The sequence below is a fragment of the Sorex fumeus genome, unplaced genomic scaffold, assembly GCF_029834395.1.
Source record: "Sorex fumeus unplaced genomic scaffold, SorFum_2.1 ptg000095l, whole genome shotgun sequence".
NCBI lineage: Eukaryota > Metazoa > Chordata > Mammalia > Eulipotyphla > Soricidae > Sorex > Sorex fumeus.
The window spans coordinates 9,214,759-9,239,719 of record NW_026606152.1 but is presented as its reverse complement, the minus strand read 5'-3'; the positions used below and the strand labels follow the sequence as shown (position 1 = coordinate 9,239,719).

The 24,961-nt window shown below is 40.6% G+C and overlaps 1 protein-coding gene across 5 annotated transcripts in view; it reads right to left on the bottom strand.

Annotated features, from left to right (window-relative positions):
• Nucleotides 1–24,961, bottom strand: part of IFT88 (intraflagellar transport 88) — a 149,282-nt gene that overhangs the window by 53,100 nt on the left and 71,221 nt on the right. For all 5 annotated transcript variants that reach the window (XM_056133020.1, XM_056133019.1, XM_056133022.1 and 2 more), the window contains 5 exons: nt 24,671–24,757; nt 20,972–21,158; nt 18,378–18,486; nt 13,695–13,845; nt 12,863–12,978 (listed from right to left, as the gene is read on the bottom strand). In XM_056133020.1, the coding sequence (XP_055988995.1) occupies nt 12,863–12,978; nt 13,695–13,845; nt 18,378–18,486; nt 20,972–21,158; nt 24,671–24,757 (650 nt within the window). The remainder of the gene's footprint in view (nt 1–12,862; nt 12,979–13,694; nt 13,846–18,377; nt 18,487–20,971; nt 21,159–24,670; nt 24,758–24,961) is intronic.

Genomic DNA, 24,961 nt, shown 5'->3' with positions numbered 1-24,961 from the left:
CTCAATCTCTGTTACCTAATTCTTATGAGGACAGCCTGGCTATCCCAACCACATTAGGCCAATAGTCCACTAGTCTATTTCGATAAAAAATTCCCAAATCTCACCAAAATAATGGTGAACACAAGAATTTGAACAAGCCTAATGTAAAACAACACATCCTCTGAAGCTGCACTACAGGCCCGACATAAGTCACAGAGGAGCATCAAAGAGAAAGTTAGTATTCTTGAAGGGGAAAAAGGAGACCACCGTTGACAGAGCTCATTCAGAATCTTCCCTCACAGAAAGAGGAGGGGGACACTGATAGTGAGCTGGAGGGATCTACCTCCATACTGATACAGCAACAAGAAGAAAAAGTGCAGATCCTCATCACAAGGAATGGATGAAGAAAAGAGCCCTGAAGACTCAGCAGGGAATACCCACATATTCAATCTCTCTAATAAAGAATTCAGAGATGAAATGTTGAGGATGTTTAATGAACACACCAAAAAACAGTGGCACGAACACCCAGTAAATTAAAGGAGGATATGAAAGAAAGGGAATGCCCTGCCACAGAGGTGGGGTGGGATGGGTGGGGGGGAATGGGGGGGGGTGGGAGGGATACTGGGATCAGTGGTGGTGGAGAATGGGCACTGGTGGTGGGTATTCGATCATAGTATAACTGAAACCCAAGCACAAAATTTGAAAGTCTACAACTGTACCTCATGGTGTTTCACTAATAAAAATTTAAGAAAAAAAATATACAAAGAGACTTAAAAAAAAAGAGTGGAACAGGCAGGCAATATAACACAGGAAGAAATAAGAGCAGAAATAAGAAAGCTACAAATTAGCTAAGTGCCACTAATAAAGAATTCAATAGATGAAATTAGAGCCTCAGTGGTGCCCTCAAGAGTAGAATGACAACAGCCAAAGACAGAATCAATGAGCTTTAAGATGAGCTGCAGAAAGCATACAGGCAACAAAGGACAATAGAAAAAGATCTTAAAACAGCTCAAGGGCAAGTAAGAGACCTAGGGGATGAATTCAAGAGGAACAATACAAGAATCATTGGAGTACCAGAAGGACAGGGAGGCGACCCCAATCAGGTAGTAACAGTTAAAAAAGATATCACTGCTGAGAAATTCCCAGAGCTGGAGAATGCAGGTATCCAGATTCAAGAAGCCTGAAGCATACCACTTAAAAGAGGCCCCAATAAAAAGACTCCAAGACTTCATAATCAGAACAAGGAATATCAAGAGATAGAGACAGAATACTGCAAGCAGCAAGGTCAAAGAAGACAATCACATAAAAAGGAGCATCCCTTGGATTTACAGCAGACTTATCAGAGGAAACCATCTGAGCCAGGAAACAGTGGTGGATATAGTGAAAAAACTAGATGAAATGAATGCCTCACCAAGAATACTTTATCTGGCTAGACTCTCACTCAGACTTGAAGGAACGATAAAAAATAGTTCAGGAGCTTTATAGACTCAAAACCAACCTTAAAAGAAGCACCAAGGGGGTTACTGTAAGACAGGACAAACCCCACAGGCACAACAAACCTCTACAGAAAGATGGCACAAAACCCCATGACAATAATCTGTCTCAATGTCAATGGTCTAAATGCACTAATTAAGAGACACTGAGTGGCAAAATGATTAAAAAAACGAATCAAACATTCTGCTGCCTACAAGAAACACATCTGAACAGGCACAGCAGACACAGACTCAGAGTCAAAGGATGGAAAACAATCCTTCAAGCAAACAATTCCCTCAGAAAAGACAAGGTGGCCAAACTAGTATCTGACAACATAGATTTCAGGCTGAAAAAGATTAAAAGTGACAGTGAAGGTCATTATTTCATAATCAAGGGATATACACATCAGGAAGAAATTACACTCCTAAACATATATGCACACTATGAGGGGCCAGCAAAATACTTAAAACAACTGCTAACAGACTTCAAGGAGGACAATGGCAGCAACACAATAGTAGTCAAAGACTTCAACACCACCTTATCACCTCTTGATAGATCAACAAGACTAAAACTCAACAAGAAGTACTGACTCTGAAGAAAGAAATGGAATAGAGTGGGCTAATAGATGTATGCAGGGCTTTTCATCCCCCCAAAATTGAATACACATTCTTTTCCAGTGCATATGGAAAATTTTCCAAGATAAACCATATGCTGGGATACAAAACATACCTCAATAGAATCAGGAAGATAAAAATTGTATGAACTATCTTTGATATAGTGAAGATAGAAGTTAATCACACACAGAAACGGAGGATCAAATCAAACACCTGGAAATTAAACAGCTCAATGTTGAACCAGTGGGTCACAGAAGAAATCAAGAAAGAAATCAAAAGATTCCTGGAAACAAATGAGAATGAATACATGAGCTACCAGAACTTGTGGGACACAGTTAAAGCAGTATTAGGGGGCAATTTTTATAGTTCAGCAAGCATTTATCAGGAAGGAAGAAAGGGCCCACAAAAACAACTTGACTTCAGAGCTTAAGATCTAGGAAAATGACCAACAAAAGGAATCCAAACCAGGAAGGAGGAAAGAAATAATAAAACTTAAAAGCAAAAATCAGTGAGCTCGATTTCCAAAAAAATAATCCAAAAGATCAATGAAACCAAAAGTTGGTTCTTTGAAAAAATAAACAAGATTCATAAACCACTAGAAAGACTCAAAAAGAAAGAGAGAACCCTAGTAAACTGAATCAGAAATGAAAAGGGGAACATCACAACAGAAACCACAGAAATTCAAAAGATTAACAGAGATTATTTTGTGATTCGGTATTCCACGAAAAAAGAGAACCCAGAAGAAATGGATAAATTTCTGGAATCCTATAGCCTCCAAAGGTTTTGAACCAAGAAGATTTGGAATACCTGAACAGACCTATTACCATCAAGAAAACTGAAATAGTCATCAAAAGTCTTCTCAAAAACTAAAGCACAGGTCCAGATGGATTCATTAGTGAATTCTTTCAAACATTTAAAGAGGGTCTACTGCCAGTTCTTTTCAAGCTTTTCCAGGGTATTGAAGAAACAGAAACACTCCCAAACAGTTTCTATGAGGCATATATCACCCTTATACCAAAAAGAGAGACACCACAAAAAAGAAAATTATAGGCTGATATCCCTGATGAATACAGATGCAAAGATCCTCAATAAAATATTAGCAAATAGAATCCAAAGACTCATCAAAGAGATCACACACTATGACTAAGTGGAATTCAACCCGGGGATGCAATGATGGTTTAACATTCATAAGTCAATCAACAAAGTTTATCATATCAATAAAAGAAAAGATAAAAATCATACAATCTTATCAATAGATGCAGAGAAAGCATTTGACAAGATCCAGCACCCATTTATGATGGTAACTGGGAACTGAATTCCCACCAAAATGGGGACTGAAGGAACTTTTCTCAATATAGTTAAAACCATCTACCACAAGCTCATAGCAAGCATTATCCTCAATGGGAAAAAAGTAAGAACCTTCCCTCTAAGATCAGGAAGAAGACAAGGATGCCCAATCTCAGCACTTCTATTCAATATAGTACTGGAAGTACTTGCTATAGCGGTTAGAGAAGAAAAAGATATTAAGGGCATCCAGATAGGAAAGGAAGAAGTCAAGCTCTATTTGCAGATGTCATGATATTACACTTAGAGAACTCTAAAGCCTCTACCAAGAAGTTCCTAGAAACAACAAGTTTGTATAGTAGAGTGGCAGGTTACAAAATCAATACCCAGAAGTCCATGGCTTTCCAATATACAAATAATGAGAGAGATAAAAGTGATATGAAAAAAAATCCTGTTCACAATCATGCCTCAAAAAATCAAGTACTCTGCAATTAGCTTAACAAAGGAGATTAAGGATCTGTACTTTACTACAAAGCGCTACTTGAAGAAATAAGAGAGAACACAAGGAAATGGAAACACATCCCCTGCTCATAGATTGGGAGAATTAACATTGTCAAAATGGCAATACTCCCCAAAGCATAATACAGATTCAATATGATCCCTATAAGTATAACCATGAAATCTTTCAAATAAATTGATCAAACACTTCTAAAATTCATATGGAATAATAAGCCTCTGAATAGCTAAAGCAATTCTTGGGGGAAAAAAAGAGGAGGGACACCACCTTTTTCAACTTCAAACTGTACTACAAAGCAATAATAATTAAAACAGCATGGAATTAGAATAAAGACAGATCTGCAGACCAATGGAAAAGGATTGAATATCCTGACACATGCCCTTAATATATGATCTTTTTTTTTTTTTTTTTTTTTTTGCTTTTTGGGTCACACCTGGTGATGCACAGGAGCTATTCCTGGCTCATGCACTCAGGAATTACTCCTGGTGGTGCTTGGGGGACTATATGGGATGCTGGAAATCGAGGTTGGCTGCGTGCAAGACAAATTCTCTGTTGTGGTATCGCTCCAGCCCCTGATCATTTAACCTTTGATAAGGGAGCAAGAAATAAAAAGCGGAGCAAAGAAAGCCTCTTTAACAAGTGGTGCTGGCAAAACTGGACAGCTACATACAAAAAAACAAAAAACAACACTGGCTTCAATCAAACACTACACACAAAAGTCAGATCAAAATATATTAAAGAGGGGCTGGAGCGACAGTACAGCAGATAGGGCATTTTTCTTGCATCGGCCGACCAGAGTTCGATTCCCAGCATCCCATATGGTCCCCAGAGCACCTCCAGGAGTAATTCCTGAGTGCAGAGCCAGGAGTAACCCCTGAGCATTGCTGGGTGTGACCAAAAAAGCAAAAAAAAAAAAAAACTGCATTAAAGATCTCAACATCAGATCAGAATTTATAAGGTATATGAAGAAAAGGTTGGCAAAACCCTCCATGATATTGAAGCTAAAGGTATCTTCAAAGATGAAATGCCGCTGACCAAGCAAGCAGAAGCAAATATAAACAAATGGGACTATTTTAATCTAAGAAGCTTCTGCACCTCAAAAGAAACAGTGACCGGAATACAAAGACAGCCTACAGAATAGGAAAGGATATTCATCCAATACCTTTCTGGTAAGTAAATAAGTAAAGTAAAGGCCCTCCCGTTGATCATCGATTTGCTCGAGCAGGCCCAGTAACGTCTCCATTGGAGACTTTGTTGTTACTGTGTCTGGCATATCGAATACGTCACGGGGAGCTTGCCAGGCTCTGCCGTGCGGGCGAGATACTCTCGGTAGCTTGCCGGGCTCTCCGAGAGGGGTGGAGGAATCGAACTTGGGTCGGCCATGTTGGCTGCGTGCAAGGCAAACACCCTACTGCTGGAGCGATAGCACAGCGGTAGGGCGTTTGCCTTGCACGCAGCCAGCATGGCCGACCCGACCCTTCTGGTATGGGGTTAATATCAAAGACATATATATGAGGCAATGGTTGAACTCGACAAGAAAAAAAAACATTCAACTCCATTAGAAAATGGAGTGATGGAATGAACAGAAACTTTCACAAAAAAGAAATCCAAATGGTCAAAAGGCACATGAAAAAATGCTCTTCATCATTAATCATCAGGGAGATGCAGATCAAAACATCAATGAGATATCATCCCCCACCACAGAGAGTGGCATGCATCCAAAATAACAAGAGCAACCAGTGTTGGTGTGGATGTGGGGAGAAAGAGACTCTCCTTCACTGCTGGTGGGAGTGTCAACTGGTCCAGCTTTTTTGGAAAACAATATGGATGTTTTTCAAAAACCTAGAAATTGAGTTCCCATTTGACTCAGCAATAACACTCTGGGAATATACCCCGGGGTCCCAAAAACACACAGCAGAAACACCTTCTGCATTCCCTCCGGTGTTCATTGCAGCACTTTTCTCCATAGGCAGAATCTTGAAACAATCTGAGTGCCCAAGAACTGATGAATGGATAAAGAAAACTATGGCACGTCTACAAAATGAAATAATATGCAGCTGTTATGAAAAATGAAGTCATGAAATTTGCCTACAAATGGATGTTCATGGAGAATATCATGCTGAGTGAAATGAGTCAGAAGGAGAGGGACAGATATAAAATGACTGCATTTATTTGTGGTATATAAAAAAATATATAGTAGAAGACTAATATCCATGGCCATGGAAAACAGGTTAGGAGGACTGGTCAATGGTTGAAACTAAACACAAGTATGTGTGTGGCTGAGGGTAGATGAGATAGAGAAGAGACCAGTATGACAATAATAGCAGGGAATGATCACACTGGACAAGATCTGAGGGTTAAAAGTAGGTAAAGGGAAAGGTATCAGTATTGCAAACTACAAAGCCCAAAAGGGTGGGGGGAGACAGAGAAAGAGAGAGAGAGAGAGAAACAGAGAGAAACAGACAGAGAGAGAGAGAGAGAGAGAGAGCGTGCCAGGGGATGGGGGGTGATGGAAGGGAAACTGGGGACATTGGTGCTGGGAAATTTACACTTCGGAGGGCTGAGTGTTGGAACACTGTATGATTGAAATCTAATCATGAACAGATTTGTAAGGGTCTATCTCACAATAATTCAATAAAAAGTAATGAAGTAAAATATATCAGCACAAAATTCTTCCAAATATTAATTTTAATATATAAGTAAAAAATTTAAGAATGTTTTTTACTTTATAAATTATTGATTTATAATTTTATGGCTCCATGTAGAATTTCTCAGTTTCTCTTTCACCATAACTGGATGTTGGTGCATAGACAACAAAGATAGAAACTGCCGGTAGTGAGCCACATTTATTCAAGTGTAAACGTCCGATTCGGGTTGTTAGGCATTCAAATGAATCAATGCTCGTGACTAAGTTTGTGTTGACAAGGATACCGACACCACCGGCGCCTCTTTTATCACATGTTCCAAGGAACAGTTCTTCTCCAGTGTCGAAAACAGCATGATGGGATTGATGTCTTCTCGTTTCGGTCAGACCAATGATGTCGTACTTGATCTTTTGTGCTTGTACCATAAGGTCTTCAATGGATGCAGCGGATGCCAGCGTACGAGCATTAAAAGTACAGACAATCATTTTTGTTTTTCTGCGTTTTGGCAGCCTATGTCTGCCTTGGTGTTTTATCAGCCTCTTCTTCCATATCCTTCTCGACTCTGCATATTCAGGGTTAGGGAAATGAGATCCATTTATTACTGGATTTGGCATATCAATTTGGTCTATTTGGCATAGACCACGGATAGCTTGCCAGGCTCTGCTGTGCGGGTTGGATATTTAAGGATATTTAAGGTACCCTGAAAATTTAGAGAAAAGTAATTAAATAGTCGCACGGCCGCGAATGCGGTCGCGCGCTCCCGGGAGCTTGTTGTGATAATCTCTGGATCCTGGCCTTTGTTGGGGTTACACGGCAGTTGGAGGGTGTAACTGTCTAGCTACTGGAGAAATTCTATAAAGAAGATCACACCTTCTACAAGATCATTGTCGGTGATTTTAATGCCAAGATAGGACCAAGAAGATCAGTCGATGAACTCCACATCGGAACCCATGGCCTGGAATGGAACGAACAGGGTGACAGACTGTCTGAGTTCATCATGTCAACCAAAACCTTCCATGGTAACTCACAATTCCAAAAGGCTGAATCTAAACGTTGGACATGGGAGTCTCCCAATGGACGGTTCCATAATGAAATAGACCACATCATATTCAATCGGCGGTTTTGCCTAACCGATGTTGCTGTTGTCCCAAAATTCCAAACGGGATCAGACCACCATCTTCTTCGTGCAAAATTATACCTCACAGAACGAGGAGAAAAGAATGCAAGGTTTAAGAAGAGGACTCCCAGAACAACCACCAACTGGGAACTCTTTGGCTCTGTTGCGGCAACATGGGAAGATGCCGTCATTGACAACATTGATGAGGAATACGATCGAATGATTCAGCACCTCCATGATTGTACAAGGAATGCCAAGAGAGAGATAACCACAAAAAACCGTCTTTCTTCGAACACTCTTGAACTTATTCGCCAACATGGCTTGGCACGTGCCTCAGGCAACCACAAGCAAACTCCGAACTGGCAAAACAGTGCAGAGAAGCCATCAAGGATGACCTCAAAAACAGGAGAGCAGCAGTACTGGTAGATGCAGCAGAAGCTGGGAAAAACATTCGTAATGCCCGCCTGTCCTTCACCAACTACAAAACCAAGATGACTGCCCTCCGACATCATGATGGATCTATCTCATCTTCCAGAAGGGCAATGGAGAAGATTATTCATGACTTCTACTCAGATCTCTTTAATAGCCACATCCACTTGCCCACATACCACATACCACATGATGGATATGTCGTTCCCAATGTTCTCCCTTCCGAAATCCAACATGCCATCTCGTCGGTAAAGAAACAAAGAGCACCTGGCCCAGACAAGATCAGACCTGAACACCTGAAGAACTTACCATCAGTACTCATCAATACATTGGCTCGACTCTTCACACGCTACCTGTCTGAATGCAAGGTTCCATCCCAATGGAAAACCAGCAAGACTGTACTACTATACAAGAAAGGAGACATCCACGACATTGGCAACTATCGCCCAATCTGCCTATTGTCTGTCATCTACAAACTATTCACTCGAGTCATCCTGAATAGGATTAGCAGAACACTAGATGAAGGACAACCATGTGAACAAGCTGGATTCCGAAAAGGATTCAGTACCATCGACCATATCCACACAATAACCAAGCTCATTGAGGTATCTCGGGAGTTCAAGATGCCACTCTGTCTAACGTTCATTGATTTAAAGAAGGCCTTTGATTCTGTTGAGACGGAAGCGGTCATGGAAGCCCTAGCCAATCAGGGCGTACAAACTCAATACATCAGGATCCTTCGTGAGCTCTATTGCGGATTCACTACCAAGATCTCACCATTCTACAAAGAAGTAATCATCCATATCAAGAGAGGGGTTCGGCAGGGTGATACCATTTCACCAAAACTCTTCAGTGCCACCCTCGAGAACATCATGCGACGACTGGAATGGGAAAACATGGGAGTGAAGATAGATGGTCGACAACTACACCACCTCCGCTTTGCTGATGACATCGTTCTAATAACACCAAACATCAACCAAGCGGCACAAATGCTGAACGACTTTGACCGTGAATGTGGAAAGGTCGGACTACAGCTGAATCTTACGAAGACAATGTTTATAAGAAACAACCTTGTTCCTGACGCTCCATTCGCTCTCAACGGAACCACCATCTCCGAATGCAACAGTTATATATACCTAGGTCGAGAAATCAACATGATGAATGACCTGGCACCTGAGTTGCGCAGGAGGAAGAGAGCGGCTTGGAATGCCTTCAAGAGCATTGAAGAAATAACTAAAAGGACAAAGAACCTCCAGCTACGAGCACATCTCTTTGATTCCACTATTCTTCCTGCATTAACATATGCCTCAGAGACCTGGACCCTACGAAAACAGGATGAGAACGCTATTCGGGTCTCTCAGAGAGGAATCGAAAGAACTATGCTTGGAATATCACGATTCACTCAAATGAGAGATAGAATCCGGAGTTCTGATCTCCGATAACGCTCAAGAATCAGGGACGCTGTCTCATTTGCCAAGACATCAAAAATCAGATGGGCTGGACACGTAATGAGGTTTACAGACAACCGCTGGACTAGAGCCATTACTGATTGGATTCCACGAGACATCAAAAGATCACATGGACACCCACCTATAAGATGGTCAGACTTCTTCGTCAAGACCCTAAATGATCGGTTTGAGGCTCTACATGTTCCTAAAATGAACAGATACCATTGGGCTACACTAGCACGCAACCGGGATGAATGGAGACGTTACTGGCACCCGCTCGAATAAATCGATGAATAACGGGGATTAAGTGATTAAGTGATAAGTGATTAATTTTATGGCATTTAAGGAGGTGACCTATATACATCGATATGTGTATGGTCCATTCTATATGTGGGATAAAAAAGAAGCATGGTAAGGAAACAACAAATGTTCAGAGTCATTCGAATTGAAAGTTTTGTCTTGGGGCTGGAGAGATAGCACAGCGGGTAGGGTGTTTGCCTTGCAAGCGGCTAACCCAGGTTCGATTTCCAGCATCCCTGAGAACCGTCAGGAGTAACTCCTGAGTGCAGAGCCAGGAGTAAGCCCTGTGCATCGCCAGGTGTGATAAAAAAAAAAAATTTGTCTTATATGGGAGTGTCTGAGGGGTGCTTGGGACACTGGTGATGGGAAGCGGGCTCTCTGGAGATGGGTCTGGTACTGGATTATGTATGCATGAAAGGCATTATTAATAGTATTGTAAATCCAGTTCCTCAGTAATGGTTAATAAATAAATAATAAATTTTAAAAAGATTTTCTATAGTAAAGGAAGATTCGTATATGCACTATGACAATTCAACTATATGCCAACTACTATGGAATAGGTAAAGAACATCTATCTTACACAAAAAACAATGCCATCCCTCCTCCAAAGGGTTTACTTATTGTTGAAGTAAAATCTACATGACAGATACATAGAGTACTCAAAAATAAACTGTGGAAAATGCAATGAGTTCTATGGAAAATCAGATTTAGAAGACCTGGGAAATTTTATTATAAATAAGTGTAAGTAAGGAGGGAAAAATGAGATCTGCAAGGGAAACATGATGTGGGGGTTACTTAGAAATGCTTAAGACTGGGGAGCAGTGTTCACAAAATACAGATTGGTATGGCATTAATTCATAAAGTCAACTCATAAATTTACATGACTTATGTCAGGAATGGTTTCCTTGACTGTGTATAAAAACAAGAAATACTTGGATTAACCCATGGACTGAATGTCTAAGAAACATATGGGGTAGCAAAGCATAGAAGAAAAAGAGCCAAAAAAGATAGTACAGCAACTAAGGCATTTATCTTGCTTATATCCAACCTGGGTTTGATCCTTGGCACTGCATATGGTCTCCAGGCCATGCCTGAAGTAATCCCTAAGTGTAGAGTCAGGAGCAAAGCCTGAACACAGTGAGGTGTGCCCCCTCTCCCCCCAAAAAAGAAAGGAAAAAACAAACAAACAAAAAATAGTCACTAAGAATGACAGCAAGAATGAGAATAGATATTATTTAAGCATGCTAAAAAATTATTAGAAATAAAATCAGGAAATAATAAGACTACAAAAGGTCTAGAGATTGGAGGTCTCAATCTTTCTACAAAAAGGCCCATTGGAAAGGAGAAAACACAGAAGCTGGAAAGACAAGAGGTCACGCTCAAACAGCTGTATACTGTGATGTTTATCGGTAAAAACATGATGAGTAATAATACAATCATGTAAGGTTCTAGGTGGCTGAACTACAAAGGAAGTAAGATCAATGAAGTCGGGGAAGCCAGACTATTGATGAGATTAAGAGCAAGAGCATGCAAACAAGACACGGAAATGACCATTGAACCAACAGAAGACATTCACAAATAAAAGTCCTGGATGAACAGTGGTCGATGGAGTGACTAAGGGAGAAGAGTCTCACACGAGCCAAGGGCAAAGATTACGGCTAGCTGTGGCTTCACGCACATAATTATATTAATACTAGCCCTCTGATTGGCAATTAGCTTTATAATTCCCTAAAACAGCACCTAATAAGCAATAAATTTGACTTAAAATGCTACAAAAACAGCTTTAAGAGGGATGGGACAGAGCCGGAGAGCGAGTACAGTGCTTGCCTTGCCTGTGGCTGACCCAGGTTTCATTCCCAGCATTACATACGTTCCCTGAGTCTGTCAAAAGTGATCCCTGAGTGCAGAGCCCTAAGCACTGCTGGGTGTACCCCTTGCCCCCAAGCAAAGTTTAATATAGAACACTAATTATAAACTGCAATCAGTACAACATACTTTTATTAGAACTGGGACTGAAACAGTCATCCTGAGGTATAAATTTAAAAAAGGACACAAAGAAATGCACATTCAAGAGGGCATTTTTAGGAACCTGGGCAAAGTCTGGAGACAGCTCAGTGGTAGAGCGCCTGCCTGGCAGGCATGAGGCTACAATTTTGCCAGCCAGCATTGCCCCATTACCATTTTACCATTTGGTGCTGGGGTACCTCCAGGAAAGTGTGCAACCCCCAGCACACTATGACCAAGTATATGTGAGCACTGTAACAAAAGTATGCAAGCCCCGATGAGCATGTGAGTGTGACAACCAAGTGTATGCCAGTGGTGGCTGCAACAAGAAGAACCAAAAGAAAGGGAAGAGGAAAATTTATATGTAAATCAAACATATTTAAAGGGAAGGTATTTTTAAAATTTCTGGATAAAAAAGAAATATATCTGTCATAAAAAATAGAATATGACTGTGATAAAAAAAAGTAATGAATGCTCAGTAATACCAGATTTGCATTCTAGAAATAAAATCAAATTATAATGCAAGATATTTATTTATTTACTTTCGATATGCCAGACACAGTAACAACAAAGTCTCCAATGGAGACGTTACTGGGCCCGCTCGAGCAAATCGACGATCAACGGGAGGGCCTTTACTTACTTACTTGTTTGGGGAACACTCATGGCTGTACTCATGGCTTACTCCTGGCTCTGGGCTCAGGGATCATTCCTGGTGGGGCTCAGGGGATATATGTGGTGCTGGAAATTGAACATGGTTCGGCCACATGCAAGGCAAGCTTCCTGCCTGCTATACTCTCTCTCTACCCTATAACAATATATATATATATACATATATATATGTTTATGGTTTTCTGTTGTTTTGTTTTGGTGTCAAACCTGGCGGTGTTCAGAGCTTACTCTCGGCTCTTGGTCAGAGACTGCTCCTGGTTGGGCTTGGGAACTTTATGCGGTACCAAGGATTGAAGGACTGGACCAGGGTCAGCATGCAAGGCAAGCTCCTTGCCCTTTATACTATTTCTCCGGCCCCCAAACAAATATTAAAAGTAACTTACTGTATAAGAGAAGCTCTTTCAAAGTACTGAATTGCTTTTTCACAAAACTGTGTGTCAATGTAATAAGCTCCAAGCCACTCAATCACTTCAATATTAGAAGGAAAATACCTATATGACTAGAAAAAACAGAAAGTGACAATATCAGCAGCAACATCTTATTTATACCTCCCGAACATTCAACCTACGCATACTTATTCAAAGTAAAATTCCTTTCCAAAAACATAATCATAAGCACTATATAATATTTGAAATTATATAATATTTAGAAACCTAAAATTGAATATAAAGTAAGTAAGTAAGTAAAGGCCCTCCCATTGTTCGTCAATTTGCTCGAGCGGGCCCAGTAACGTCTCCATTGGAGACTTTGTTGTTACTGTGTTTGGCATATCGAATATGATTGCCAGGCTCTGCCGTGCGGGCGAGATACTCTCGGTAGCTTGCCGGGCTCTCCGAGAGGGGCGGAGGAATCGAACTCGAATGGGCCATGCTGGCTGCGTGCAAGGCAAACGCCCTACCGCTGTAGTTGGGAGAGTGTTAGACTGAAGAAATGAGAAGAGATGAAAAATCATTTAAGAAAAAATAACCCCAATTCAATCAGCCTAATCAATGGCTGAATAAATAGCAATACTCTTACATTAAAAAAGAAAAAATAACTTGTACATATTTCATTTATTAAAATGAACAGACTATATGTCATAGTTTATTTTAAATAATTACTTAAAACTAATAAATACCACAAAATTTTAAAAAATAAGAGGTTTACTGTAGCTCTGAAACTTTCAAATGAGCTAAAAAATTAAAGATGAAAATGAAAGTAAAATGATGCGCTTACCTCATAGTAATACTGAAAGGCTTGGGATTTATCTCCTTCACTGTCATATAATTCTCCTAATTTAGACAAAGCTTTAGAATCAGTTGGAACAACACTTATCAGCTGCATTAACCATTCAATTGCTTGATTGGGATCTTCCATTAATTCATATCTTGGGTAATTTCAGTTAAGGATAAAATAGAATCTCTAAATTTATTGATGAAACATCAAATCTAAAAACATATTACAATTAAATTATTTCTTAGCCTATACCAATATTGCTTAGCCTATAGCAATATTTGTTTATTCTTGATTTTGAAAAAGTGGAACAGGACTGTAAGTAACACTCTTTTGTAATATATAGTTTACTTCACTACTATTCTTGAAGATAAAATCTCAGCTTTCAACTAGTTTGCCATTTTATTCTAAGCACTGTCAAAAATTTGTCCTGAATAAAAACTCCTGCATATATGTCCAATTTGATCTCTCTTTATGTGCTCAATAGACTAAGAAAATAATACAAATATACATATATATATATAAAACTATCACTATCACCTTGCTGTTCATCAATTTGCTCAAGCAGGTACCAATAAAGTCTCCATTCGTTTCTGTCATATGCTAGTGTAGCCCGATGGCATATTGGGTGCTCTTTCAAGGTCAGGGGAATGAGGACCATCATTGTTATTGTTTTGGCATATCGAGTATGCCACAGGTAGTTTGCCAGGCTCTGCCTGTGGGCAGGATACTCTTGGTAGCTTGCTGGGCTCTCAGAGAAGGATGGAGGTTTTTGGGGCAGCCTCTAATCACCTTTTACAGGTGTCCCCAGTAAGGCATATATGCAGGCAAGATACTCTCGGTACCCTGCCAGGTTTTAAGAGTGAGAACTAGACAATAAGAGGTCGCACAGCCTCGAATGTGGCTTCATGCTTCCGGGAGCTTGGTTTTATAGTCTCTGGATCTTGGCCATTGATGGGGTTACATGGCAGTTGGTAGTTATAACTGTCTAGCTACTGGAAGATGGGGGATCTGGGTGGAGAAGGCCCAGTCCTGATCCGAGCAGGCTTGGAGATCTCAGCCCCGGGTCCCGCACACCTGGGTTCCTCTGCCGGTTCCTTTATGCATGAGGCTCATCCTAGCATGTGGAGAGTGGTCTCAGTATGGCTGTGGCTGGGGCCCGGAGGTCTTCAGCTGCTGGGGCTCTGCCCAGGGCACAGAGGGAAACTCAACCCGTCCCCCTCCAAGGGGCCCCAGTGAGGACAGCCAGGCACGGGGGCAGGAGACTCTGTGTTGTTCTCCTCCGGGAGTTTGGTTTTATAGTCTCTGGATCTTGGCCGTTGATATATATATTTTTTTTTTTTTTTTTGAAAATACTATCCTGTGTTTTCCTTCATTAGATCTTAAGCCCCAGACAGAGAATTCTTATTTTGTCTTTTTTTTTTGGCTTTTTGGGTCACACTTGGCGATGCACAGGGGTTACTCCTGGCTTTGCACTCAGGAATTATCCCTGGCGGTGCTCAGGGAACCATATGGGATGCTGGGAATCAAACCTGGGTCGGCCACGTGCAAGGCAAACGCCCTACCCGCTGTGCTATCACTCCAGCCCTTACTTTGTCATTTTTGTTCCTAACAATTTCCCTTCATTCAAATAATTTATTCACATCAATATCTATTGACTACTTGCTAAATATTAGATATTAATAAAATGAAAATATAATAACCAAAAGTTTTACTGAAGAAGAAGTGTTTTTTGTTTGTTTGATTCTTTGGCTTTTGGGCCACACCCAGCTGTGCTCAGGCTTACTCCTGGCTCTGTGCTCAGGGATCACTCCTGGTGGGGCTTTGGGAACCATACAGGGTGCCAGATCAGTAGTGTACAAGTGTCCTACCCACTGTGCTATCTCTATGGCCCCAAAGAGTTTTATTTTCAGTGATGACAAATGCTACCGTATGAGAAAAAAATCTTAAAAAGAAATATAGTCAAACAGCCTGAAACATTAATTTCTCAACTGAATCCAAAATGATCATGAACTGTATAAGATCATGATAGTGGCAAGTTCAGAGAAGTTAAATAAACTGTTTAAGATCATGACAGTGGCAAATTCAGAGAAGTCAAATGGCCAATATAAACTTGCTCTTCAAGCCCATGTCCTCTCTTGCACATACATTTGATTTGCTTTTTTTCTACGTCTCTCTGATTATTTCCAATCTGGAGAAGACTGTGCCCTCTCAAACACCCATTTCCCTTCTTTCTCTCCTCTCACATCTTTCTAAGCAAGTTTCATTTGATTAAAAACTACCTTCAGGTCCTGGATAGTACAATGAGTAGCGGGCTTGACTTGCATGTCACCGAGCCTGGGTTCGATCCCTGGCACCAAATATAGTCCCCAAAGCCTCACTAGGAACAACTCGTTGTGGACTAAGGGTCAACCCCTCACCACCCCCACAAAAAAACAAAACAACCTTGCTTCACACACACACACACACACACACACACACACACACACACACACACCACGCACAACATAAAATGGCTAAAATAATTGCTTTAAAACTATTTTTTTGAAGTTTTTGGGCCAGGCCTGGTCCTGGTGGTGTTCAGGACTTATACCTGGCTCTACCTTCAGAGATTACTCTTGGCAATATGAGGTGCTGGGGATTGAACAGAGGTCAGCTATAGTGCTTTGGCTTAACAAAATTTTTTCTTAAAAATGTTACCAAAAATACTGTACTAAATTTATTCATGGAATACCTCATCATAACCTTATTCTGAATGTATAACAATTCTCTAAAAATAATAATAAGCTTAGATCTAATGTAAGGGGACAAGGCTATGAAAGAGGAACTTGGGTACCTGACCTATGAGTGCCCACACTCCATCCCTGCACTTCAGCCTTATACCATCCCGCCACCCACTCCACCCCCTCTCCTGCATTGAAAAACTATGTTAAGACTTTAACCCTTTCCAGGGCTAGAGAGTGAGTTCAGGGGTTAAGTACTTGCCTTGCACGTGGTTGGCCTTGGTTCAATCCCTGCCACCACATAGTCCCCTGAGCACAGAGCTTGGAGCAGTGTGTCCCCAATACCACAGGAAATGGCCCATAACCTCTCCTCCCAGCAAAGATTCTAACTCTTCCTAATGTTTCTGTGGTCAATTTTTTTTAAAACAGAGTACTTTTCACAAAGTAAAACACTAACATTAAAAAACTAATAAATCTCTATATTCCGAACTGAGGTTAGAGAGAAACAAAACTAAAGAAAACTAAGTGTTGTTGAATAAAAGGACACATGAGGAATGTAACAGTCTCCCCAGAGTTCCCAATGGAATATTAGCACACAGAGTGTACAGTGACTACTGAGTGAAGGGAATGAATACTTCAACTCATAAGCTACTGAGTAGTTTTGAAGGATGAAATTTCGGTCACTTCTCTATGTGAAATTAAAATAAATAAATTATCCAGAATCAATATTATTAATAGCACTGTGTTACTGCTTACAAAATACCCTGTAATAACATTCTTCAACCTCCAGTTTTTGGACTTTTGGTTTACAGGTGTTGAAAGGCTGCAAATCGGAGACATAAAAGAATCTCAGAACCGAGCAGCTCGCTGCAGAGATGCCTCTGGACTCTGCCCCAGGCCGCTTTTACCAGGCTACTCCAGACAGGAGCAGGTGCTGTCCCTCTGCCTGCCCCCTAGGAACGTAGGTGGCCACCATCTTCCAGAACCCAATAAGAAGCCCAAGTAGGAGGGAGCAGTAACAGCAGATGCCAGACTTCATGGGTTGGGGGATGAGCTGGTCGCTCTCGTCCCCCTGCTCCATTGAGACCCTGAGATGATGCCCACAAACTGCCTCTGGTTTAAGCTCCTTAATGGCCATAATCCAGAGAAATATAAAAGAATCTCAGAACCGAGCAGCTTGCTGCAGAGATCTCTCCAGACCCTAATTATCTAAAATTTTGGAATTCCAGGAGCGTGTGGCCACTCTTGCAGCTATGTGACATCTTATGCTATTTATAACAAGCAATACAAAATAAATTGTCTAGCACTACCTTTTAGGTAGGTCTGAGTGGTGGTGGGAAAATTCCAAATAATAATGGTGGGAATGGTGTCAAAATATTGAATGTAATCAAAGTAGAGAGAGAGTACTGTGGAAATTGTCTGCCACACAGGCAGGGGAAGGGTTGGGATAGAGGAGAATACTGAGGATTTTGGTGGTGGAAAATGTGCACTGGTGAAGAAATGGGTGTTTGATCCATTGTACGACCGAAACTCAAACATGAAAGCTTTGTAACTCTATCTCACTGTGATTCAATTAAAAAAAAACAGGCTGCAAATCCCCAGTTTATTGCCCTGGTTATACGTATTAACATGTGGACTGGTCCAAAAAGAAGATGCCGGCTCAGAGGTATAAAAAATTTGAAGAATGCTGCCCTTTAAGACTCAAATGAATAGCTCCTGTGTACTCACAAAATGTCAAGAAAACTACTTAAATTTAATTTCCCAAAATTAATGTTTTCTCTTCAAACAATTACTCTTACTTCATTACAATTCAAATGATCTTTTAAAACTGTAACATATGTAACCTGACAGTTTCATTTTAATAACGTCTTTGTAAATCATTACAATGGTTAAGCTTATTTAATAACTGCTACTCAATCATTAGTTGAGTGACTAGAGAGTTTAAGTTGTTCACATAGGATACACATTCGCAATCTGGTAAAGAACCTGGGCGCTGTTCCTTAGGATTGCATGAAGTTTCAGGAAACAGTCCAAAGCTTCAAGAAATCTATTTAACTTTTTGTAGGTAAGACCTTGAAAAGAAAAGGAGAGATGTAAGCCCTGTACATAAGCACTACTACTATAGATATTTTCTAAGAACAACAAAATTAATCTTGAAATAGAAAAATTCATCCAGACTAGAAAGCCAGTATTAGGGGAGGGGTCATTCCCGTATAGAGCTACACTGGAGGGCCTGAGGGACCACCCAGTGCTGGGGACCAACTCGGGACCAACATAGGCATGCATGTTTTAGCTATCACCCTGTCAATATGACTTTTAAAAAAAAAGTGAGGAATAGAAGCTTTCTAACTAAAGACAGGCAGACATTAAAGTGCTATCAGGTGTAGTGATTATTAATTTTTTTTTATGCTCAGGGTTCATTCCTGGTCATGCTCAGAGGACCATATGGAATGCTGGAGATCGAATTCCGCATGAAAGGCAAGTGCCCTATCTGCTGTGCTATTGCTTCAGTCCCAGGTTTAAATGTGATAGAGCAGTAGGATTAGACAAACACATCAATGAAATGAAATAAATACTACAGACATTGTTATACAAAGTTTTTAAATCCAAAGAGGACTAAGAGCAATAATGTGCATAATTACTTGACTATCTATGAAGAAAAACAGTAAATGCCCATGTTAAATTCATTTCAATGTTGAAGATCTATCTACTTACACACATACACACACACACACACACACACACACACACACACACACAAAACACACACATTTTTATGGTTAAAGGGATAAAGTCCAAGGCCATTATATATCTGAAGCCTACACTATGTCACTGACCCTAGCCTTCAGTTTTGAATACTTTTTAAAAAGATGCTTATTTTTAAACAAAATAGAAAAAACGTCAAAGGTGTTAATGTATGGAAAGGAGGGTCCTGCTAAATCAATAAAAAAATAAAAAATTCTGTTTGATAAAAGAAATAAAGCTACAAATTAAATACTGGACTATGAAAAGTTTTAAAACCTATAAGGAAAAGAAATAAGTATTTATCTCAACAGCGATCTCCTGCATCATGGTCTTTGCTGTATTCACTTCCCTTTGCATTAAACTGTCTTTTCCCAGTGCATACGCTGCCTATGCTGCCTGCGCCCACGTGGCCGAGCACCTGCAGTGCCTGGGAACATGTGTCGCCCGCATCTCCCCTCTTGAGATGTGTCCTTTCACGCTTTCATGTCTAATGCTGGGATGTGTGTAAGGGCTTCTCCAAGGGTCTCTCTTGAGCATGTTACTCCTCACTCCCTCCACTTTCTCTCCCTCCTTCCCTTCAAATCCTCCAAATAAAATGTTTTACTTCAAAAAAAATGGTCTTTTCCTTTCTATCCAAAAAAAATCATTCCGCTTTCTTTCAACATGATTTTCAATGTCACCCCTTCAGGAGATTTCCCGACTTCATCTGAAATTGGTGACTCTGCCCTTGCTCCTTTGCTCCTTCCCACCCAGCGGGGCAGTCTGCAGCAGACAGTGGCCTGGCCGCAGAGGCACACTGGGCATCTATCTGCATACCCATGAATATGCGGTGTGTGGCAACGAGGAAACCTCGGACCATGAAGAGAGGATTAAACAAATAAGCAAACCTGGGGGCGCAGGGCATGAAGCTGCAGCAACAAAACTCTCTGCAAGAAGAGATAACTTCAAAAAAAACTATTAGAAAACCGAGATCAGGAGAGGGTCTCCAAAGGGTGCAAGGACACAGATTTGACCATGGCGAGGCATGGTCCCCACAACACCACCAATAGCAGCCCTGCAGCTGAACCAGGACCTGCCCTCGAGCACACCAGGTGTGTCCCAAATGCTAAAAAAACAAAACCAAACCCCCCAACCCCACCATAAAACAGGATGATTTCAAGATGTGTTTGCAGCACTGCAAACCAGCATTGGGAGGAGACCACTGACTACAGGCAGGGGAAGAAGATGCAGGGAGCCCTCAGGTCAGAACATTCCAGTTATTCAAAAAGAAAGCCCAAAGTAAATATGATGGGTATAAATGTGTTAAATATAGGGCGGATGTACATGGGATGTACATGGGTATTTATTTGTTTTTCATTTGTCTGAATTTCTATAACCTTGCTCTGAATGGAGCAGGGCAAGGCATCAAACTGTTTCATAATGCTCTTGCAAACACTGTAGGATAGGTACTAATTTTTAGATATATTTTTCATACCTGAAATTGTTCAAAATTAAAGAGAAAAAATATGAGATTTTTTATTCTTACTTTGGCAAAAGGTGAATTACAATGTAAGTTATTACAAAAGTTTGGGAAATCAGTCTCATATGCCAAGGTAGAAACATAAACTGGAGTTTTTATTTTTTTAAGAGGGCAATACGGCAACATCTATCCAAGTTTTACATATGTATAGACTTTGAATCATTAATTCATCTTAAAATAATATATAATCTGAGTCTTAACTTTTCTTCACAAGGAAGTAAACTTCTCTTTCTAATGAGTCAGAGCTCTTTCAGGGGAAAAAAACCCCCCATAATTCTGCCTGTTTTACTTACCAATATTATAAAGTGCTTCAGTACAAGAAGAATCATTTCTTAGAGCCTCTTTATAGAATTCCGCTGCCTTCTCATAATCACCATTTGCAAAAACTGTGTTTCCTTTATTGGTAAGAGCTGATGGATTATATCTATCAGAGTTCACAGCTAGATCTGCATAGCTGCTTGCTTGTGCAAATTCATTTTCCTAAATACAATGCACAATATATAAATTATCTGTAAACTTTACGCAGTCTCTTTTCTGGCTGTTGAGATTACAAACATAATAAGCACATTTTCTGAGATGACAGAGAAGATAAACAAATATTTTTCGTACCACAATCATGACAGGCATATTCTACAAAAAAGATTTTTAATCCTCACACTCTTTCCACTAGCCAAGCTTCTTTTGATTGATTTCTCACCAATCTCGGGGTTTGAATAACAACATTATTTATATGCAGGTGGTTCTATTTTGAATGCCCAAATTCCATGTTATTATTTATTGCAGAGCTATGCTTCCACACCAAATCTTAAACACTAAAATAACTCTGAAGGCATCACTCTGTTTTGTTCACTATTAAACTGGTTACATCACCTACATCATCTTGCCTCTCTTGCAAGAGTCTTTTCTTCATCTGCTGTCAAATGATCTATCACGACCCTGTGGAGCTGTGAGCTAAACAAATCTTGACTTTGATCAGGGTGGTGGCAGGCCACAGCAGCCTGAATGTAGGCGAGGAAGTACGTTTCAGAGAATTCCTTTCGCTGTGCATTTCCCATTTAGAAATGTCCAAAAGAAACTTCTAGGATATGCAGAATACAGATGTGAAGCAACAGACTTAACTTCCAAAGACCTCTTTCCTGGGACTATATGCAGCTCTCGGTTCCTGCCGTCCTCATGCAACTTTCTTGCCACCTCCAGCTCTTTGTCCTGATTCTGCATCCCCTAAGGGTGAGGCTGCTACCCAATGAGGAGACAGCTGTGTGAGTTCAATATTTCCCACAGCTCCATGATCGCCCCCTTTGGGGCAGGGACAGGCATGGGCACTCACTGAATGATGAAACTGCTCCAGATCCTTTAAATTCTCTATGATGCATTCGCCTATATAGTTCGGTATCATCTGATAAGTTCGAATTCATATCTCTTCTCCATTGTATGGATCTACCATATTTTGTTTTATCTGTTTATATTGATGAACTTTTGATTCATTTCCACCCTCTTTTGGTTAGTATGAGCCTCTATAAAATATCATGTGAGTATGGATATAGAACATTGATATAAAAATGGGTACCTTGGGTCTGATCCCTGGCATTAAAAATTAATTCGAGTCTAAAAATTGGATATTGCTGTCATAAAAACCAAATCATATAACATTATTTTGCAGACCAAGCAGCAGGTAGAATTTAGAAAAGCAGCGTGGGATTGCTCATGCAGATAAGAGAGCAAGGGAACGACTATGGAGGCTGGGAGGCAGTATGGAATTATCAGGGTTTATAAGAAAGGCAGTTGTGGTTCTTTTTGTTTGTTTTGGGGCCACAACTGGCAACGCTCTCTGAAACCCTGGCTCTGCACTCAGGAATTACTCCTGGTGGTGCTCAGGGTTAAAAACGAAATGTTAGGATCAAATCCGGGTTGGCTGTGTATAAGGCAAGTGCCCTACCTGCTATACTATCTCTTCAACTCCAAAAGCTGCACTTTGTAGTTATGTGACAACCAGAAAAACCAGCAACTATGTTAATTTGGATAGGTGTATATAATGAATACGCTCATGCGTGTAAACGAAAGTTCTGAGGGAGAACACTCCTACCGCCAATTAACTTTAGCTGGCTATGATGGGTGTTGGAAGACAGAAAGGAGTTTGAAAACTTTTCAGCTTGAAATTTAGAAGAAATTAGGGTTTTCTGACTTGGAGAAAGAAATTATCTCATGTGTTCAATTTCTCTTGGTAGCAAAGGATTCTCAAAAAAATTAGTTTTGGGTAGAAACGAATCAAAGGTGTGGTTGCAACACCATGTCTGGAATGTTTGGAAACATCTCCAAGTGATTTAAAGTAACTTGCAGACCATTTCTCTTGGGTATAAAGAGAGATTTCTAAGTATCTTTGGCATCATGGAAAGGTGGAGATGTGGCTTTGTGGTATTAAACAAAAGTCAATGAGATTTACAGAAATCTCTCTCTTTCTCTCTCTCTCTCTGTATATGTGTGTGTGTGTGTGTGTGATTGAGAGAGTGAGAGAGAGAGAGAGAGAGAGAGAGAGTGTGTGTGTGTGTGTGTGTGTGTGTGTGTTGGCCACACTTGGCAGTGTTCAGAAACTACTCCTGGCTTTTTATCAGTCCTGGTCAGCTAAGGGGATCATCTGGGATGCCACTGATCAAATCTGGGTTGGCTGCAAGCAAGGCAAGTGTCCTGCCTGCCGTACTATAGCTCCAGCCCTCTCCACATTTTTAATGGAGTTCTGCTAACAAAAACGTTGCCAGCCTGGGTTAAAGGGAGAGAGATAAATCTCAAAATGATAACAAAAGAAATGAATCAGCAAAAAGGGTAGAAAGAAGCACCATCCTGGTGGGCCTAGCCTCTTCAGGTAGAATGTGGACAAACACATGGTTATTTAAGTCACAAAGTTTTGGAATAACTTATTAGAAAGCAACAGAAAATGAATGCAACTATACCAAATACTAACAATATCTCTTTAACTGTTTATATACAACTACATGCCAGACTTACTATTTTGACTCACAACAATTAATTTACTCATCATTAGGCATATAAATTATTAACTAGACACACCAATTCATTGATTAAAATCCAACCATTCTTTCTTTTTGACAACTTTTCTTGGTTTCTTTCTATGCATCTATCAAACTTTAAGGATTCGGTCACGAATTAAATCATTTCCACAATATTCACTAACAAATTCATGAGTTCCAAATATAAAGGGCTCTAGTGGACATTACATTTCCCCACCACACCTGGCCGTCAGAGCAGCAGGGAATATTCCGTTTTGGATTTCTGTGACTTCCTTCTGTGAGGTTGACGGGAAAGAAGCACCCAGCTGGAACAAACAATACCTTCTGGTGACAGTGACTACTGGGTGCAATGGTGTATAAGGGGCAGGACCCAACAGCCCAGTAGGGAGAGTGCTGGGGTATCATGTTGCACTGTGACTGAATTACAACCCAGTTTCTCCCTCTGCACCTAAAGCTTCCTGTCCTTTCCCTGGGTGCTGAGCAAGGCCTCCTCGGTGGGCCCGTCCAGGCTGACCATGCATCGCAGTCTGCTGTCACACTGGCTACGCTGGCCTGCTCTGTGCTTTCATTCTCTTGTGCCACATCTGACTTTGCTGTTACATACTTATTTGTGCCTTCCTTCAAATCAAAGACATTACAGTTTTGTTTTACGGCGACACCTGACAGTAGTCAAGGCTTACTCCTGGCTCTGCACTCAGGGGTCACTCCTGGCATGCTTCAGGGATCAAATCCTGGTTGGTCATGTGCAAGGCCAGTGACCTACCCACTGTACTAAGGCTTTGGCCCCAAACAGTCTTTTAGTTACTTTCTTATCTTCTGGCATGATGAGATCCTATACACACCTCTAACTACTGATATTCTCCACTAATCTACTCAGAACTTCTCCTTAGGCAAGCTCTCCTGATAAAATTCAGCAACATAAAATTCCACATAATCAATGTAGTTATAAAAAAAATTTAAAATCCTTACCAAATAATACAGGAAAGAAAGATTGGTTGCAGCTGCACTTTTCACTCTGCTATCTTTCTTTTCAAACATTTTTAAGGTCTCTACAGCCTAGAAATAAAATATCTGTATGTTATTACCATTGTAATACCACTGTATTCAGACTTCCAGCTGGGGAAAGATCAGCATATCTAGAGTGTCGATCAGGGAAGGCCACGGAAGGGGTGGCTTTTGCCTGTTTGTTCATTTTTGTTTTGGGGCCACACTGGCTCGGGAGTTACCGCTGGCTCTGCACTTAGGAACTGTGCATTGGGT